The following is a 20,286-nucleotide window of genomic DNA, read 5'->3' as shown; positions in this document are numbered from 1 at the left end:
TTGGGCACTGCACACATGCAGCACACGCACATGCATTCAGGCAAACACTCATACACATGAAACAAATAACATCCAGAAAAGATGTTTTAGAATGCAGAGCCGTGGGTGATCACTCTGGAGCAGCATGGCTGCCAGACTTGCTGGGCTCTGGAACTCCGGTCTCTGGAGCAGTCACTGCATTTAGGAGGTCAGATGGACATCGGCTCTGTGGTGAAATTGTCTTTACTTGTCAAAGTCCCACTGGTTAGGTCTTAGGGAGCTCATGCTTCTAGTTTGTCACCACAGACGTAGAATAAAAGGGCTGACTCGGATCTGAAAAATGTTGGTCCTGACTCTGTGTTAGCCAGAGTGGGCATGGTGTTGTTAGCTTTGTTTTGGCTTTCAGGTTTTTTTGTTTTGTTTTGTTTTGTTTGCTTGCTTGCTTTAACTGAATCAGGGGCTACACTGAGGTGTGTCTCAGTGGCATATGCACAAGGCTTTGGGTTCTATCCACAGAATGTGGGGTGGGTGTGGGAGAGATTCCATTATCAGTGTCTGAGAAACGGAGTTTCCAGTTCTGGCACACCAGGGTGGCAGGGTGTCCTGTACTGGAAGCAGTGGCTGCCTTGAGGTCATCAGTGACCTCCCTCAGACCTGCCATGACCTAGGCTATCTCTGGGTCACTTGTTGGAAGCCCCCGCCCTCGAAGGCCAAACCACCCTGCTTGCTTCTTTCTCTGTAGGGCCTGGAAGACACGCTGCTCCCTGACTTCCTGGAGGATGTTAGCATCCAGTACCTGAAATCTGTCCGACTGTTTAGTAAGAGATTTAAACTGTGGCTTCTCAGTGCTCTGGAGGGCTTTCCAGCCATCTTACAGATCTCCAAGCTCAAAGGTAGGGTTCCACACAAAGCATGAATTCTGGACGGTGTGGGTGAATGCAGCACATCATGGCCGGAGTAGCTCGCAAGCAGTTGAGATCCATTCCTCACTTGCTTCCGAGGAGTGGATATCATACAGGCCAGAAGTCCAGCATAGGGCAGTGCCACATCTCATCTAGTCAGGGCTTGTTTTCTGGTTCCTAGACAGTCTGTCAGCTTGGCCCACACATTAAGGGAGAGGCGAGGACTCTGTTTCAGAGTTCTCCTCTCTTAGGAGCACCGATCTCTTCAGGAAAGTTCCAAGTTTGCAAATAGTTTGCTATAACAGGCACCTCCTCTCAGTACCATCACTATGGGGTGAGGTTTCACCTCGTGAATAAGAGGAACACTGGCCACCCCATAGCAGCCCAGTCCAGATGCTAGGATTCTACAAGTCTCTGTCACACAGGCTTATATTGGTCTTGCTGCTTCTAGTGGAATCCCTAAGCCATTGGGGAAGGGGCCAGCCGATGGGTGAGGAGGAGCAGGCGCAGACTGAGGCTGGACGGCTCTACTGCTTAGCCTTGGAGGCCTGCCCACCACCAGCACAGAGGAACTAAAGTGGGTAGCACCAGTAATAGCCCTGTGTGTTGTCCTCCACAGAAGTCACTGGATTCATTAAAAGAATCAGGAGAAAGACCTACCTTTCCAACATGGCGAAGGTACAGTGAAGCCCCCTGAAGGTTCCTGAGGCATGCAGCAATGGTCCACATCCTGCAGTCCCTGAAGGCAGGAGGGAAGCCCTTTCACCCCATCCATGGGCAGAGGGCAGACAGGAGAACCCATGGTGCAATGCTAGAAGCCCACTCTGCCCCTTGCTCTGAAAGGCTCCAGTCACCTCTGATCTCTGCACAGGAGAAGGCAAGACAGCATTGAATAAATGCAGGAGGGATGCCCTGGGCATGCTAGCCTGGGCTGGCTGGTGTCAGAGGTAAAAAGGTTATCATAGACCCCTGACAGACAGGTGGACAGACAGACAGATCCCTTTCCTCTCTACTTGTGTTCCTCTGAACTCCACATGTCTAGGGTTCCAGTCTCCTCAGTACTGAGCCTTTATCTAAAGTGTTGACTTTGTAGCTGACATGTTAGACACCATGGCTCTCAACCTATGAGCTTCAAGCCCTTTGAGGTCATGTATCAGATATTTACATTACGATGCATAATAGTAGAAAAATTACAGTTTTGAGGTAGTAATGAAAATAATTTTATGGTTGGGAGTCACCACAACATGAGGAACTGTATTAAAGGGTCGCAGCATTAGTAAGGTTGAGAGCCACTGTGCTAGAAGATGGTGACAAGGTTCAGTCCTCCTGGATGTTTAAGTTCCTCTCCATAGGCTCAACCTGCCTCTCACTGAAAATGATTCCAAGGCCTTTGATGGTTGCATCTGTACTGTGTGTGGGCAGTCATCCCTTGTCATTATCCCCTGGACAATACCATGCAACAGCTATGCACATGGAACATACCGTACCAGGTGCTCCAAGTCCTCCAGAGATAGTCTAAGCTGTATGAAAGACCGTCCGGACTGTGAGCAAACACTACATATGTAAGGGACCTGAGCAACCACAAAACTTGGCATCCACTTCATCCCACCCACAAGCAGAAGGGGCCCCAGGCCTCATGGCACTCAGCAAGATCCTACCCTGTCCCTTGCCCTGAAAGGTTCCACTCTCCTTGGTTCTCTTTGTACACTAGCATCAAGGAACCACCCCCAAATTAGTGCCAAGGGGCAGTGGTATGATGCCAGCCCCTGGACATGGGCCCCAAGTCCATCTGAGCTAGAGAGGAACTTAGCAGATCCTCTGTGAACCAGTGCATCCGTTGGTGCCCAGTGTTCCCTGGGCTCTCAGCTGGTCCTCAGGCCACCCCTGGGCTGCAGCACTTACACTTTCGTGGGTCCATTTGGAAGTGACTGTAGTCCTTGATCTCGCCCCATCAGAGTGGCGCGTTTCGGCTCTAAAGTGAACCCGCTCTGGGCCAATCTCTGCTCTTACGACTCTGTGAGGATATTTACTTACATCCCCAATGCTGTTTCCTCCTCTAGAACATGGAGATTACCGTAGTTCAGGGATGACCAAGAGCCTATTCTATGAAGTCATAAAATAACAAAAGTTTCTGTCATTTCCACTTGACCACTCAGTAAGTCAGCTCCAAAAGGCTAAATTCATGCTTGAAGGTTCCCAACAGGAAACAGAGAGACAGCGCTGGAATACAGCTCAAGAGACAGTGATTGCTTGCGATGTGCAGGACCCAGAGGGTGACTTGAGAGCAAGGAAAGAGGGAGAGAGGCGAGGAGGCAGGCTTCCAGCCCCACAGCTGTCTGCTTAGGATCAAGGACAATGTTATCAGATACTGCCCAGTTACCCTCCACTCTCCTTTCTAGAGTAACCCTGGGCCTGAGTGTGGGTGCTGAGGAAGAGGAAGCTTAACAGCCCCGCATGCAGAGCTAGAACGTGCACAGTCTGAGCATGCCATGTCATTTGAGATTGGACGTTAGTGCACGTGCCCACAGCCGCTGTTCCTTCCCCTCAACCATAGCAGGATGCTCTGTGACATCCAGGTGGGATTAGCAATGGGAGCGTGACACTAATTGATCATTATCCTTCCTCCTCGTCCTTAGACAATGAAAATGGTCCTGAAGAACAGCAGGAGAGTTGGCCTCTTGAAGTCAGACCTCCGTGCCATCATCAGAGAAGGCACTCTGGATATTTCGAAGAAGGTCCTGGATGGTGACTCAGGCCATGAAGAGGAGCCAGAGAGCCACACAGAGATGAAATGTAACCCTCCCTCACACTCTCCATTTGGGGCTAGCACGGCCATCACTAGGAAGGTCTCTCACTACAGCAGAAGTTACCTCATTGAATGTGCTCACACTAGTCTTCCTGTAGAGGGCGACAGGCAACCCAGGAACTCCCCAAGGGCAATGGTTCTCAACCTTCCTAATGCTGTGACTCTCTTTATGCTGTGGTGACCCCCTAGTCATAAAATCATTACATTGCTACTTCATAACTGTAATTTTGCTACTGTTATGAATCATAGTGTAAATCTGATACGCGGCCCCTGTGAAAGGGTCGTTCGACCCACAAGAGGATGATGATCCACAGGTTGGGAATCAGTGCTCTATGGCATCTACTCCCAGGGCCTTCCTGAGTGTCAGAGAGGATGTCAGTGCCAGTGCATGTTTGAGGAGCAAGCACACAGAGAGATGAGGCCCCAGTATTGGTGCTTGACAGTATTTCTTTGCAGACATCTCCCTGCCCCATGGGAGATCATTTCGGCATCTATCTTGTATACACACAAACCCCAGTGTCTCTTCCATGCTGTGCGATTGGATGGAGTTAACCCCATGAGTTACCAGGGTTCTGCTGACCTGCAGTTAGCCATGTAGATTTCTAACACTGGGCAGTGTACAGGTCGAGTCGCCCACCATGGCGGTACTCCACAAACAACTGATACAGAGTTCCTCTTGACATTCAGTAATTGTAATCATTTTCCAAGGAAGGGAAATCTCTCTTCTATAAATAGGCCCAATTGCTGGTGACACACTGTGTTTGAGGGATGAGACAGGGACCTTCCTAGAGTGACTTTCAGGAGGGGAATTGGGAGTTACCAGAAGTTGGCCATGGGTTCCAGGCTCCTAGGCTCCCTCTGCAGGCATACTCCCTCAGCAGTGTGCACAGCCCTGGCTGACACTGCCTGTAAAGATGGAGGCTCCTCCAGGTGTCACCTGTGCCTCTCTTAGCAACACTGCAGTTTCTGTGGCCCAGTAGACACATGGATTCTGTAACAAATGCCACCTATAAAATAATTGTTTCTCTGACCTTGGAGTAGAGTTGACCTGGCTACAGCTGTGCTAGTTATTAAGGTACTGAGAGACATCCTGGCTTTTGTAAGAGTGCCCAGTAATCCCTTTTCATTTGTCACTTGTATGTCCTTTGTCCCTAAGACCCTGGCTCTCCCCAATCCAGATGCCCCCCCCCCCGTGATGTCCCAGTTTCTCAGCTGAGCAAGTTTCAGGACTCTAGGCATCAATTCCCAATGGTAGGAGGCTCACAGTATTCCCTGCAAGTCCCAGGAAACCCAGGTGGGAATCCAGTCACTGTTCCTGCCCTGAGCCCCGACCTATCTCCAGAGCCCTAGATACCTACAAACTTCCTCTTGCCCTGCCTAGAGCATGTGCCTGCCCACTGTCATCCCTGTGTCTCTCAAAGAGAATGCAGAGTCCTGCCAGCGCCATTACCAGCTGCCCTTGATACCTGCAGGCCCGGTGTTTCTAAAGCCAGGGGCCACAGGGCCTGCTGTTTTCATAAACTCCACTTGCTGGGCCTCTGCCCTTGGGAGAGATGATCCTGTTGTTCATCCTCCAGCAGTGCTACCTGGGACACCCAGATCTCAGGTCACATACAGGCTGGGGGTTCCACCTGTGTGTGTGTGTACATAACCCCAGGCAAAGCACTTACTGCCTTTGATGCCCCATCATTTAGGTGACACTAGTATGAGCCAGCTCATTTGCAAAGCTGTCAAGGATAGGTGAAGTCACGTCTGCACAGCGCAGTGAGCTCATCTGAAGCCAGACTCCGTGTAATTGCAAGGTGGGGCTATTGTCTCAGGACTCATCTTCCCATCGCAGCAAGGCAGTGAGGGGTGGAGACAAGACTGTGATTTCCAAGAAGGCGACCCCAGGAGTGACAGCTCCAGCCAGAGAGCCGGTCCCTTGTGTTCAAGATGAACGTGGGTGGGGTGCTGGGGCCCCACTCTGCACTGGTCCTCAGGACTGCCCCCTAGGTGTGTGATGTGAGCACCTAGCTCACATAGTCCTGTTTTATTTTCACTGTCTCCATGCAGGCTTAGGCTGCTTAATATCTTTGCTGGAAACCTCAACAGATCTTGCTGAGCTCCTGAACTGTGTGTCTTCAAACCTCCAAGCGCTTGTCTTCCAGGTACGAAACTGGATTTTTACAGGAAAGAAGTGGGCGTTTGATCCTTCTAGCTAAATTACAGCGTCAGGTACCCAGCACTTACCTGTATGACTCCAGTCTGGATGACCATAGAGGCGGTAAACTCAGCTCAGAATTCATCCTTTGTTTCCAAAGAGTGCAGACCTTGGGAGAATCCCTTTGAAGTTCTGTCTGTCCCTGGGGGCATGAGGAAGAGGTGCTCTGAGGGGCCACAAGGAAGTCAGGGTAGTGTGGGTGTCAGCATAGGAACATTGGCTTTCACCTCTCTGACAAGGCACAAAATGAGGAGGTAGCATAACACTGTGTGCATGTACGCATCTGTGTGTGTGTGTGTGCGTGTGCGTGTGCATGTGTGTGTATGTGAACATGTGTGTGCGCGAGTGTGAGCACTTGTGATGTTTGAGTAAATGTGGGTTTCACACATGTGTGCACGTGCCTGTGTGTGTGGTGGTGTTTGAGTAAACATGGGTTTCATACACATATGTGAGTGTTAAATGTGAAATGGAAGGAAATAGGAAACATGGTAGTGTGTGTACATGTGTTTGGGTAAGCACATATGTTAGAATAGGGGACGTGTGTATACAGATGAGCACAGGTAGGTGAGCACATAAGGATTTGAAAGACAGGGTGTGTGCAGCAAGCAGACTGCTGAGGAGGAGCAAAGCTCCGCCTTTGGGAAAAGCGATGTCCATCCCGGTGTTTCATAGACATGCCCGGATGAAGTGGTTTGGAAAAGCCTCAGAGACAGGGAGTGGCAGCTCATGCCTTTAATTCCTGCACAGAGTCAGGAGGATCTCTTGGGAATCAGGCCAGTCTGGTCTATAAAGCAAGCTCCAGCACAGCCATGACTACATAGAGAGACCCTGTCTCAAAAAGAAAGAGAGAAGGAGAGAAGAAGGAAGGGAGACAGGAGAGAGGGAGGGAGGGAGGGGAGGAGGGAGGGAGGGAGGGAGGGAGAAAGGAAGAATGGAAAGGTGGGCTGCAGCTATGTGCAGATCCGTGGTACAGCATCTGCTTAGAGTATGTGAGGATGAGGGTTCCACTCCCAGGACCACAAAAACCAAAAAGGTGATTTTTGAGTTGTCAGTGCATGTGAGGGGATTGCTTCCTGGCAGGTCCCTGCCTCTAGGGACACCTTTCACTGGGGTCCTGGGCTTGACTTCCATCACTGTCCAAGTAGACAGCAAGCCATGAAGAGCCAAGGGCTCCTATGGAGAAGCTGTAGCACTGCACCCGTGGTCCCTGTTTAGCCGGGAGCTAGGACAGAGGCAGCTCAGAGCTTTGAGCTGGAACTGAGCTGGAATCCAGGTACCTTCAAGGGGACAGAGAGGGCTTGGAGAAAACGTGGGACTTGAAGTGGCTCGTGAAAGGCACACAGCATATGTATTAGCTGGGAGATGAAAGACAAAGGTGTAGGACCAAACCACAGGCAGAGATGAGCCTATGGAGAAGGAGGAATAGACATGGCAGGCCAGAACCTGACCCCGGGCCTGAAACCTGGAAATGGGCTTCAGACACCACCTCCCCACCCCCCAACCCCCCTGTCTAGCCTTCTTAGTAGCCTCAACCAGGATCTGCATCTCCAAGGGATGAGCCAGAAAAATGCCTAAGGAAAGAGCCAGGAAGCCCTTCCCAATTCCTCTTCCCACTCTTTGCTTTTTTTAAAAGATAACCACCCAAGCTATGTGAGGGTGCACAATGATTGAGAAGCGGAGGCAGGGGCATCATGAATTCAAGACTAACCTGCACTACATAGCTGGACCCTGTGCAAATAAAAATGAAAGTAATAATGATAACTGTTCTCTACTGGACAGTGATTGACTTGGCATGGCATTGACACATGCTTTCAAGGCTCTGACCTTACTTCTGCACAGTCACTCAGCCGCCATCTTTATCCAAGAGATCCTTAACGCCAGTCCGGTCTCAAAGCAGCCAGACTGACTCGTTCATGTTGCAAGCCACGTGACACCACGGGACGCCACCATGTACTGCTGGTCCACCACCCTCTCTGCAGCCTTTACCAGTGAGGCATGTTAAGAAAACTGATGTTTTTTTTTAAGCACATGCCTTGGAAAGGGTTGTTACTATAAAATAGCTTAGCTGATTTTTAAAAATACGGATGACTGTCAATAAAACAGTCGGTGTGGAGCTTTGGACCTGTCAGAGATGACTAATGGCTTTGGTTGTTAGCATCTGGCAGGATGCTAGCAGAGGAAAATGTCCAACTTTGTTTTTGCCTTATGCAATTTGGATCTAAGAATACTTTCTAAATGTAGCATCAAGAAATGCCTGCTGGCAGTGGGACAGATTCTCACTGGAACTAGCACCCCCCCGGCCCCCGAGTTCCCATATGCCTGCACCCCCCCCCCCCAGAGCTCCCATCCAGTTGCCTTTAGGAAGCACCCACACTGGACTGAAGATGTGGCTCAGTTGGTAGAGTTCTTCCCTAGCATATATGAGGTCTAATCCCCAGCACTTCATAAAACTGAACATAGTGATGCTTACCTGTTACCCCAAGCTTCAGAGGTGTGGCAGGAAAACCAGAAATTCATCACCAAGCAGGGTTACATGAGACCCTGCCTCAAAAATAAATAAATGATAGATTGATGATAGATAGATAGATAGATAGATAGATAGATAGATAGATAGAGGGAAAGATGATAGATGGATTGATAGATGATAGGTAGATAAGTAGATAGGTAGAATGATAGATAGATAGATAGATAATGGATTGATAGATGATGGATGGATAGAGAGGTGATAGATAGATAGATAGATAGATAGATAGATAGATAGATAGGCAGATAGAAAGAATGATAGATAATAGATTAGTAGATGATGGATAGATAGATGACAGGTGAATAGATGGATGGATAGACATAGATATACAGATAGACATGGGTAGATAGATACACACACACACACACACACACACACACACACGCTTCTGTATTTTCACAATATCCCTCAACCCCACTCTCCCTCCACACTGTGGGTCACCAGGGAGAGCCCCTTCAGAGGTAAGAAGTGTGGTAAGAAATATGGTAACCCACAGAGAAGGCCTTCGGCATCTGTAGGTATTCTGTGGGGATGTGAAGAAAAGACAGGTCCAGCCGTGCTTTCTCTCTTGCCTTCAAAGGCATACAGTTGCCAGTCTTTCGTGGACCACATAGCATGCGACAGAGTCTTGGAGACATTTGTCAAGTATACACATTTAAAGGTCACAGCATTTCATGGTTGCAGTTCACATGTAAGTGAATGCTGCTCTCATTCTCCACAGAGAACATCTTAGTTACATACAGCAACATCCTATTGACAGCCAGGTTAATACAAACCTTGGCCATCAGATGGCGAGAGTTCTGCTGGGCACAAGAGCAGGGGCTTACCAATCCTACATCTTCACACCCCTAGCAGCCAGAGCTGAGTTTTCCACACAGGCACCCTCAGTTTCAGTGCTATGGGTTCTGTGGCCCTCTGTCAGTCAGACACATGGCATACGGAAGAGCTAGTCTGCAGTAGCCACCAGCAGCTCCTCCCCAGGGCACTTCAGTGGGGCTGCTACAATGTTTCTCTGTGGTACCAGCTAAAGAAACGCTTTGGAAAAAATTAACTGAACCAAGTTAATTTAAGCAAAGAACGGTTCCTGCATTGGGCAACCCTCAAAGCCAGAGAAGGCTCCCTCTGTCATATGGGCAGTGTTTGCAGACAGGAAAAGGCCAAGGAAATAGGATGAAGAGTCAACTGTCCATTAAAGTCCATGCAAAGCCGCATCATGCCAGGAATTATGGGCTGAGACTTTGGCTAGTCCTCCTTCTCTTCCTCACTCTCCCTCCCTTCTCCGTACTCTTTTCTCTTGATTTCTCAGCTCAGATAAAAACCTTAGTTTCCTCTTGGTGACTGTCTTAGTTATGGGTTTTATTGCTGTGAAGAGACACTATGACCAAGCCGGCTCTTACAAAGGACAACATTTAATTGGGGCTATTTTACAGTTTCAGAGGTTCATTCAGTCCATTATCATCATGGTGGGAAGCAGGGCATCATCCAGGCTGACTTGATGCTGGAGGAGCCAACCGAAGGCAGCCAAAAGGAGACAATTCCCCAGGCAGCTAGGCGGAGGGTCGCTTCTGCCCTGGGCAGAGCTTAAGCATAGGACCTCAAAACCCACCCCCATAGTGACACACTTCCTCCAACAAGGTCACACCTTCTAATAGGTGCCACTTCCCATGGGCCACGCATATTCAAACCAGCACAATGACTGCTTTAGTCTGAATCCATATGGACCTGTTGGGACCCAGTACAAGAACTCAGTTCACATCAATATCCCCCATAAGGTTTGCTTACTACAGTTCACAGCTGACCTCGTTTTAAATATTGTGTGGGGACTGAAAATAAATGAGACTAATCTCCCTCCTCTCTACACCTTTCCACCGACTTCAAAGGGCTCTGACCCAGAACCAACCTGCTGCTAGACTGGTGGCCTGAACTCAGTGATCCGAACAAATCAGCTCTGGCCCCTCATCCCACAAAACAAATGGGAAATGTAGGGCCCAGAAAGACGGCTCAGTGGTTAAGAACACGTTGCTGCTCTTTCAGAGGACCCAAGTTCAGTTCCCAGCACCCACATGGGGCAACTCATGCCTACAACTCATGCTCCAATGAATCTAGTGCCCTCTAATGGGATTTCCAGGCCCCATTAAAGGCCCCCCCACAGGCACAGACACACCACACATACTACACACACATACAGAGAGAGAGAGAGAAAGAGAGAGAGGGAGAGAGAGGGAGAGAGAGGGAAAGGGAAAGAGAGAGAGAGGGAGAGAGAGGGAAAGAGAGGGAAAGGAAGAAAGAGAGAGGTGGGACCAGCCTCCTAGGCCCTGTCCTAGATTACAAAGGGGCAGGAAGCACTGGATGGGGTAAGGATGTCAGGGGAAATGGTTAAGTGTATATAGTAATCAGCCCTGATCAAACTGTGGTTTGGTCACGGTTAGGCCAGGAGGGTTTGTCAGTCACAAGACGGTTGCTACTGTCTGTGGGATGAGGGTGAGTCTTGTCACAAGAGGCTTCTCCACCTTGAAATCCAAGGGGACTTCCTTTAAAAGTGACTCAGTGCAAAGAAGACAAATGGAAGCAGACATATCAGGCTTTAAACTTATTTGTGGAGGAGCAGTGTGTCCCCAAGTGTGCACAGGTCAAAGGTCAACCTTGGCACCGTGTCTCAGACCCCAGCCACCTTTTTCTCTTGACGCAGAGACTCCTCCCACCTCCCTGCAAATGCAAGGGTGACTGGGTGCTAGAGTGTGGGTAGACAGCCTTTGTGTGGAGGTCAGAGGTCACTGTTTAGGTGTTGGCTGTCCTGTGTTGTGTCTGAGGCAGGGCCTCTCCTCTTTCTGTTGCTGCTGTCTGGCCCTGGAAATCCCTGGGATCCTTTGACACGGGGTCCTTCACTGGCTGAGAACTCACCACTAGACTGGCTAGATTCTTCTGTGTTCTGGTACCAAACTCGGATCCTCTTGCTTATAAGGCGAACACTCAGCCAACAGCTGTCTGCTGAGCCCAGCTTTAATCCTGACCTTAGGACTCAGCGGGTGTCTGTAGTCTAAGCAAAGAGTCCAGACTAAAAGCAAAAGCAGCTACTATGTCCTTCTTACAAGGCTACAAATAGGCCCCCTGCTTGACACATAGGCCTTCTGCAAATAGATTCTTCCCTTGCACAATACACCCAGGCCACAGTATCCCCTCCCTCCACTCCTTGAAGCTGCACCCCTCTCCCTTCCCTGGATCCACTCCCTCTCTACCTCCCTTGAGAAAACAGCAGGCCTCCAGGAGGTAGCAGCCAACCCAACAAAACAAAGCCCAGTAAGACCAGGCAGAGAGCCTCACGCAGAGCCGGCCTCAGTCCGACTCTCCTCTCCCTCTCTGTCCTTTTCTTTTTTAAAGTGTCTGCTCGTGACAAATATGTGCTTTTGAAAACATGTTTCTTTTCCCTTGGTTTTATGATAAACACCATTTTCCCCTCTTACCTGGAAAAAAAATAATAGCCGAGCAAAAGCAAAGAGGAGTTCATCAAGCTTGCCGCCAGCTTCCAACTGAAGTGGAATTTTCTCCTCACCGCCGTGAGCAAAGCTATGACCCTGAGCCACAGAGACAGCTTTGGTGAGTCTGACACTCAGGAGACGCATGGTTAATCTAGCACTGACGTGGGGGTGGGCTCTGTGAGAGAACGCTCGCTTACGGTGTACACACAAGTTCAAGCCCTCACCCTGAAAAGCAGACAAAGAAATAGTAAAACTGTAGGTAAGTAAATAAGAGTGCTTTATTAGATCAATACTAAGAGACAAGACAGGTACATAATAAGAATGTTACCACAGCACAAGTTTTCATGTTGCCATGAAGAATCTATTCATCTTTCTCTTAATATTTTATGTAGTGTGCCACACAGACACAGAAAAGCGTGGTTATCTGTTTATTAGTGGCCAGGCATTATCCACTGAGTAAACAGACTGTGTGTCCTCCCCACTCCCTCACAGCTGGGAGACAGAAAGACTATCCCTGCTTTCGAGCCATAAACTGTGACGTGCTGAGGATGACACCCAGGGATGGAGGGGAAGCATGTTCTCTGAAGCACTGCTTTCAGCTCTTAGGAACAACAATTGATAAAGCTGTCACCATGTGCAAACGACAGAGTTCCTGCCTGGTGACGGTCAGTCCTCCTCTCTGAAGGACAACCAGGTCATTGTTGAAGACGAAGCTTAAGGAGGTTGTAGGGAGGGAACATTTTTTTTTTTTTTTGTAATTTCCTGCGATGAATCATTCAATGAACAGGTTTTTCTCCCCCTAACCCCACATCCTCACCTGCAATGTTCCAAGTGCTGTCACGGCCACTGGATAGTCAGTCGTCAGCTTCCCTGGATTTAGAATGCTGTAGGAGACTGGTGAGGCACACCTCTAGGTGTGTCTGTAAAGACATCTCCAATTTCCAGACAGGATTACCTGAAGAAGGATGAGCCACCTTCTGTCTGTGGTGCATCCCATCTCTAGAGCCTGAATAAATGGAGAAGGCATTTGTGCACACTATGGTTTGAGCTGCTTTGCTCCCAGTCCCTTCCCCACTGTGATGGGCTGAATGAACCCTCTGAAACAGTGAGCGAAGCTGGCCCTCCCTCAGGCTGCTTCTGTCGGACCCAGTGATGATAACTACCCCCAGTGATGAAGTATACAGCAGAGGGAAGACAGCCTCCACTCCCATGGTCTACGCACTGGTCAGGCAGGATCAGCCTCCCCCCACAAGCTGCTGTGCACTCTCACTTTGTGTAGACAGAGCAGAAAGAAGCCTTAGTCTAGATGAGTTTACAAACACCTTGTAGCTCTTGGGAAGGTTGCTGCTAGAGAGAGCCATGTGGGTGACGCCCATTTTTAATGGGGCACTCCCTTCTGGTCCGAACTTTACGCTAACACCCATCCCAAGCAAAGAAATAGAGCAAGACCATGTGTGAGCACAGAAGATGCCCAAGTCTGAGGGTGTCATTCCACTGCCCCGGTTCCCCTGTCTGCGCGTCACTCAGTGTCAGAGCATTCATGCAGGCAGTTTTCCCCCTTCCTGTAAACTGTGGTTTTCACAAGGTTTAGCAGGCTGGGCATTGTTGACCAAGTTTACTGTAGACAAGTCAGACAGCTGCCTCACAAGCAGTGTCCGTGCCCCTGCATCCATCAGAGATGAGCGAACACTGGTTAGGGAAACTGGTGGGAGCTTTGAAATGAACAAAACCATTACAGTTTTAAGAAATGAAGTCTACACTTCTGGAATATGCTTTCATTGCTTTACAACTCTGCAACCTGCAGCCAACTGAAAACCCAAACCCCTCACGCTCACACAAGCACATGTCATGTGCTTCACTTCCTTGTGAAGCTGATTCTGCCTAGAGGACTGATCACACTGTGTCAATTTGTAAAATATACGGTCACTGGTCCCCACGGCTGCCTGTGTTTAGAAACTCCCATTCTAATATCCTTCTACAGCATCTCCCCGCCCCCCCTTTCTCATTAATAACTTAAACAGATCACACAAGAGCCACAGTTTTGCTTTGTTTTAAAAGTATCTTTAAAGATTGCACAGGCTAGGTCTCCCATTCTCTCTCCCCAGCAAATATCAAGGGCAGGCTTCTTTCCGGTAGAGCAGAAGGGACCACACCTGTCTCCTCCGTGGTGCGCTTCCTCCCAACTCACACCTGATGGGTATTAACTGCTCTCTTAACAGAGTCAGCTCTAGCCTCTGGCCCTCTGTCTTCGGCTGACATGCAGGGCTCCCTCAGTGTGGATGGCTGCAGGGGTCAAAGGCCGAGTCCCTTCCCACCAACCACCCCAGCCATGCAGTCCGTTCTCTGGTACCAAGGAGTTAAAAGCCACCTATTCCCTAGAGATTGACTTATGCCTCTCTGTCTGCTGTTTATCATACGAGTTCATCTCCTCTGGTGTCATTTAAATGTAGGCGCCTGGCATCTGTTTCATCTGCTGCTGTTGGAATATGTGATTCACATCCTGGAGTCATGCATGGGAGAGGAGGAGGAAGAAGAGGACCTGGGGAGCCTCCAGGACCTGCTATCAGATGACCAGTTCCTCACCCAGCCAGACCAGGCCCTTTTCCACCCTCTGGAGTCTTTGCCAACATCGGAATGTGCAAGCCGGAATGTGGAGTCACCTCAGGTGACGCTGAAACACATGAGCCAGAGCTGCAGTCCCATGGGCATGAGCAGCATGGTGCTCCAGGTGCTGGGCTTCCTGGTGGACACCACCACAGGCAATAAGGTAGAGACACCCACACTGACAAGACAGACAGACAGACACATACGCACAGACAGAGAGACAGAAACAGAGAGAGACAAACAGACAGACAGACACAGATACACAGAGAGACAGAGGCAGAGAGAGAGGCAGACAGACAGATACACACAGAGAGACAGAGAAAGAGGCAGACAGGCTGATACACACAGAGAGAAAGGCAGACAGACAGATATACACACAGAGAGACAGAGAAAGAGGCAGACAGATAAACACAGATACACACACATAGAGACAGAGACAAGCAGAGAGAGAGACAGAGAGACACACACACAGTGACAGAGGCAGACAGACAGACAGACAGAGACAGACAGAGATGGAGAAAGAGACATACATAGGGAGAGACACACAGAGGGATACACAGAGAGAGACATACACAATGAGGGAGAGAGTTAATAAAATGCAAAATAGTTATGAATCTCATAAAGACCGCACAAACTGAACAGTGGCAAGGGGTTCCAGAAACCACTTGTTTGCAGTCATTTTGTCAGGGCAGCTGTGACAGTTTGCCTGCCCACTGCTGGTGTGTGTGTGTGTGTGTGTGTGTGTGTGTGTGTGTGTGTGTGTGTGTGTGTGTGGTATGTGTCCATCTTAGCTTTTCTGAGACAGACTCCCTCACTGGCCTACAACTAGGCATTAAGCTAGGTTGGTTTAACTGAGTCACAGAGACCCACCTGTCTCTGTTCCTGCCTAACTTTTCTCAGAAGCTTCTGGAATTGTGCTCATTCTTGCAAGGCAACTGCTCTACTGAGCCCTTTCTGCGGCCCTAATTTCTTCAACCCCTTCACACATTTGGGGTTTAGTCGCTGTCCCTAGCTTTCCATTTGTGATCACAGATCCCCTGTAGAGCAGATAGGCTACGTAGAAGCAGATGCATTGCCTATGACCCAGTCAGCAGTGAATATGAAAACTGTGCATACCCAGTAGACCCCAAAATACAGCCTTCCAGGGAACTAACTGTCTTTGCAAAACAAATCCTTAAGTGTTCCAGAGTTCAAAGATTCTATACAAGACATTCAGAAAAGAATTGCATAAGTAAAAAAAAAAAAAAGAGTGGGAGTCAAGAAAATGTGTCTTCAAGGTGACAGACCTATCTGTGTGTCTGTCTGTCTCTCTTTCTCTCTCTGCTTAGACTTTGCTTTTTCATCTTGAAATAGTCAATTTGTCCATTTATGTTAATAGCCTCTGTGCATTACTGGTATGAGTATGGGCTGCTCACCCTTCCCATGGCCAACATTCAGACAGACACTGAGAAAGAAATCAGGCTTGTTCAGGGGCCAGTGTCTTGGGAAGACAGAGGAGCCAGTGACTCCAAGCTCTGTCCTGACTGGATTGGAGTGCTGAGAGCTTTGGTAGGGAGGGCAGAGAGGAGCCAGGAGGGATGGCTCCGTCCTAAGTATATCTTTACCATTTATGGTGCGCGACTCTGTTTCCCTTCTTGTCCAGAATACCGCAGTAGTTCTTAGCCACCATGCCCTGGCTTCTGAACTTCTTTAGAGACAAATATCACTTTTCTTCTTGGTAGACTCTTGTCAGTCTCCTACTGTGTTCATCGAGTATGGAAGACTAAAGATTACAGAGTATCGTACATTCCAGTGTTCACTAGAGGTTCCAGGTTCTATAAATCTAAGGAAAGATCAGCTAACATCTTAATTTAGGCAGGGTTTCCCTTTAGGATGTAGAATGCCTAGAAATAGACAGGATGGGGAAGGACTAGGGAGAGGAAGCAACCTTGTAGACAGATAAACAGTATTTCTTCCAAGGACAACGCCAAAGGAGTCAGCCTGTTACAATGTATGTCCCTAAAACAGACTTCTCCTGTGTGTGAGTGAGCCTAGTCAGTGAGCCAGGAACTAATGACTATTGATTCCAAAGTCAAAGGCATGACGGCAAGTGGGAGCTGGGCCTCCTCAGATGAAGAGGCGCTAGAACCAACATTCCAGGAGCATTGACAGAAAGGAGCCCAGGCCCCTATGAAGAAGGCCAACAGGGAATGATTCTCCCCAGGCAGTAGCTTGGAAAATCTGTTCAGGCCTAGCAGCAGGCGCAGTGGGCCCATCTAAGCCTATTCTAGAGCATTCTGTGAAACTTAATAGGACCACCAACGTTAGTGCTGGATTGTAGTATTCAGTAAGGGTATGAACTACAACATGAGAATCTGTTGAAGAATAAAAAGTATCATCCAATAATGTTGGCTAAAACGTGACGAGGAACACTTTATTCAAGACTACTCTGGTGGGTACAAGGACCACCGAACAGGGTCTTACTCAACTCTGAAAACAATGATAGTGCATAGGTTAGGATCAAGGAGCACTCAGCTGTTGGAAATCACTAGGAGGAGACACCAAACATCAGGAGGGCTCTGGGTAAATCAGCTTGATAGGATTGTCTCTGGCAGTGGACCATGGTGCCCAGGCCTTTCCCCGGGAATGGTGAAGGCTGAGGAACCAAGTATGGAGGGTGCTGGCATATCAGGGGTGGAAGGGACCTTTCCAAATTGACTAGAGAGTCCTTTAAGTGAATAAATAGTTCTAGAAGAAGATAGCTCTGGGGTTACGTTTAGCTAAATAAAGAATCTTGTCAGTTTGCCTGCACCCTGTCAGTCAGAAAGGGGAACAAGTGAACTTTCACCTCCCAAGCCACAGTTGAACAGGATGGAGAGCAGGCACGACCATCAGTTCACCATGTGGGAAAGGGGATGCCACCAGACCTGTGTTACAGTGCCATCACTGAGGCTTTCAGATGGTGGATTATTTTCCCCCAAGATCACCTAACTGAGAGTGCAGGGTTCACACCTATACAGATGCCTTTCCAAGGCTAACCTTCCCAGCATCCTCTCTTCCAAGGGTCTTCCACCAATGGGATTAATTCTGAATTCAGTGACTTGGCAAGTGTTCAGTTCTTGCACACAAATTCCAGAATCTCACCTCTTCATGTGTTACTTGAGAACCCAGAGCAAGCAGCTTAATTCCATAGGTTTAAATAAGCCAATCACTGAAAAATGCTTTCAAACAACATCTAGCCATCCACGAGTCATCATGGTGATTCCTCCAGGCAAGCTCCTTGCTCTGAGCACCTGCCCTTAACGCCACCCAACTCCGTAGTCCCGGAAGCTCATTACAGCGAGGTCTGACTTATGTTTAATTGGCAGAAACAATAGAGAAGACATTAAAAACTTAATTGAACTTCGTAATAAAGCAGTACAAGCAGATGAATGACAGATAATCTAAGGTAATATGCATTAGAGATTAATTAAAGCCGCTCTGTTTCTTCACGCCTGCTGAGTTAGCTGTAATGACTTAAACAAGCGAACACTGAGAAGTCACATGCCTCTGATTTCCATTGCACTCATTATCCAGCATGTATGTGCATCATCAATGGAAAAAGGCACATGCACGCGCGCAGACATACACACACACACACACACACACACATGCTTGTGTCCCATCTGCATTCATCTGCTGAGAGTTAATGCCCCATGCACTGCACATCTGTGACAGCCTCATTCTCAGAACAATTTAGTGCTGCCCTGCACCCAGGATAACAGCTGAAGTAAGCATTCCAGACTGACCCATCCATCCTCCAGTCTTGTGAACTATGCAAACATCCCAAAGACTCTAAGATGCCAAGGCATGTTCAAGAACAAAATCAAAGGTGTTGGTGACATCAGATAAGAAAAATAATCTTTAAAAAAACAAAACAAAACAAAAAAACCAAACCAAAACTGATTCATGTCGGGCAGTGGTGGGAGGCAGAAGCAGGTGGATTTCTGAGTTCGAGGCCCGCCTGGTCTACAGAGTGAGTTCCAGGACAGCCAGAGCTACACAGAGAAACCCTGTCTCGAAAAACCAAAAAAGGAAAAAAAACAAAACCTGATTCATGTATTTAGAATTAAAGGATAGAGAGAGAGAGAAGGAGAGGGAGAAAGAGAGAGAGAGACTTTGTATCCATGGTAGGGGTTGGCAGGAGAGTGCTCATGTGCAGGTCAGAGAACAACTCATGGGAGTTGATTCACTCCTGCCACCTTGTAGGTCCCTGAGATCAAACTCATCCAGCTTGGCAGCACTCTTTACCAGCTGAACCATCTCAATAGCCCAAAGACAGATTTCTGAGGTGTGCTTGAGGATAGAGTGTTTATTATTGCAGTTGGAGAGAGAGATTTTTGTGAGTCCTGCACCTAAGATTTGTCTTGTCCACATCTTTGAAAAAATATATTCACTTATGGAAGACTTGTTGATGAGCTCAGACCAGGATGAAAGCTACTCATATCTAAAGTCCCTGAAGTCATGCTCAATGCTTTGTAAATCTCCCAAGTTCCCTAGAGCTGAGGGAAACACAGGCAGCCCTCCCACCCCATTCCCTGTTCCCCTGGTGTGAGCAGGTCAGCAAGACAGGCTCTATGAGCTGTATCAGAGCCTGTGAACCTCTGGATCCCTCTACTGCCCAACCCAGTGTCCATTCAACCAGTGTCCACCCACTGTCTTCACAGCCTCTCCCCCAGTCTAAGTTTATCTTTGAGGGATGGCGGGGGAGGTTTTTATGGGAAGAAATCAGCCCCAGGATGTCACTCTACTGCAGACCCTCACACCTTTCCTAAAGGCTTGACATGAGCCATCTCTCTTCCCTCGTCTTCTAATTGGCGGGTCCTCCCAGGAAATCTCCATGAGGTGTAGAGGTTCCCTGTGAGAAATTAGGGTCCCCCAGCAGGAGCAATGGAAATGCACACACTTCCAGTTAGGTCCTCAGGTGGGTGGCTCCTACAACCAGGACTAGAATAATGGTGTTCTTTTGTCTTTTCCCTTCAAACACCACCCCTGCCCCTTACAGCTCATCCAGGTATTGCTGGAAGACAAGGCCACTGACAGTGCTGTGAAGCTCAGCCTTCCCGTGGGACAAGAGGCCCTCATAACCCTAAGCAATGGACAGAGATTTGTGATTCACATATCAGATGTGCCCCAAAGCTCAGACAACACTTACTGCAGGAAAAGCAATGTGAACATGCAAGGGGGTTTGCTGGAGTAGGGAGTGAGGAAGCAGGCTTGCAATCTTAAAACATGTATTAAATCCTAAAGCTTTTGTATTGATCTCTGAGATTTCAATGTATATAATAATAGATGAAGCATTTTAGTTTGTATGTATTTTGAGGAATTGTATTTGATCAAACTATAAACTAATTTTGAGAATAGTCCGTCTTGCTTCTTGGAATTCTTTTGGATCTTTTTGGATAGTCCTCTCTGGGAACAAAACAGAAGACCAGTTTAAGAAATATCATATGGAGTAAGGCATGGTTTCCAGAGAAAGGTACAGTTTGAGAAATACAAACAAGTGTTTCTCTTCCCCTTTGTTGTGAACCCATCAAAACAGAACTTGTATAAGAATCCATCAGTCTTGAAGAGCAAGAGGATGCTCACTGAGTTCCACCCATCTGCCCATTTGTGTGTGTGTGTGTGTGTGTGTGTGTGTGTGTCCCATTATGCTTGCTCCCTGGCACTCCCTGGCGTGGCTAACCACCCATTTCATTACCTCAGTTTTCAAAGTATGAGGTAGAATTATAATTCAAAAATGTCTACAACAGGACCCTTTTATGAAGCACAAT

The 20,286-nt window shown here is 48.3% G+C and overlaps 1 protein-coding gene across 1 annotated transcript in view; it reads left to right on the top strand.

Annotated features, from left to right (window-relative positions):
* Rfx8 (RFX family member 8, lacking RFX DNA binding domain) overlaps positions 1 to 19,875 on the top strand; it is a 62,202-nt gene extending 42,327 nt beyond the window's left edge. The window contains exons 9-15 of the mRNA XM_031367294.1: positions 722 to 872; positions 1,501 to 1,559; positions 3,518 to 3,674; positions 5,743 to 5,837; positions 11,894 to 12,008; positions 14,341 to 14,657; positions 19,518 to 19,875. Coding sequence (XP_031223154.1) covers positions 722 to 872; positions 1,501 to 1,559; positions 3,518 to 3,674; positions 5,743 to 5,837; positions 11,894 to 12,008; positions 14,341 to 14,657; positions 19,518 to 19,712 — 1,089 coding nt within the window. The 3' untranslated portion in view covers positions 19,713 to 19,875. The remainder of the gene's footprint in view (positions 1 to 721; positions 873 to 1,500; positions 1,560 to 3,517; positions 3,675 to 5,742; positions 5,838 to 11,893; positions 12,009 to 14,340; positions 14,658 to 19,517) is intronic.
* The last annotated feature ends 411 nt before the right edge of the window (positions 19,876 to 20,286 follow it).

This window comes from Mastomys coucha, unplaced genomic scaffold, assembly GCF_008632895.1.
Source record: "Mastomys coucha isolate ucsf_1 unplaced genomic scaffold, UCSF_Mcou_1 pScaffold14, whole genome shotgun sequence".
NCBI lineage: Eukaryota > Metazoa > Chordata > Mammalia > Rodentia > Muridae > Mastomys > Mastomys coucha.
This window is presented reverse-complemented; position numbering and strand designations above follow the sequence as displayed.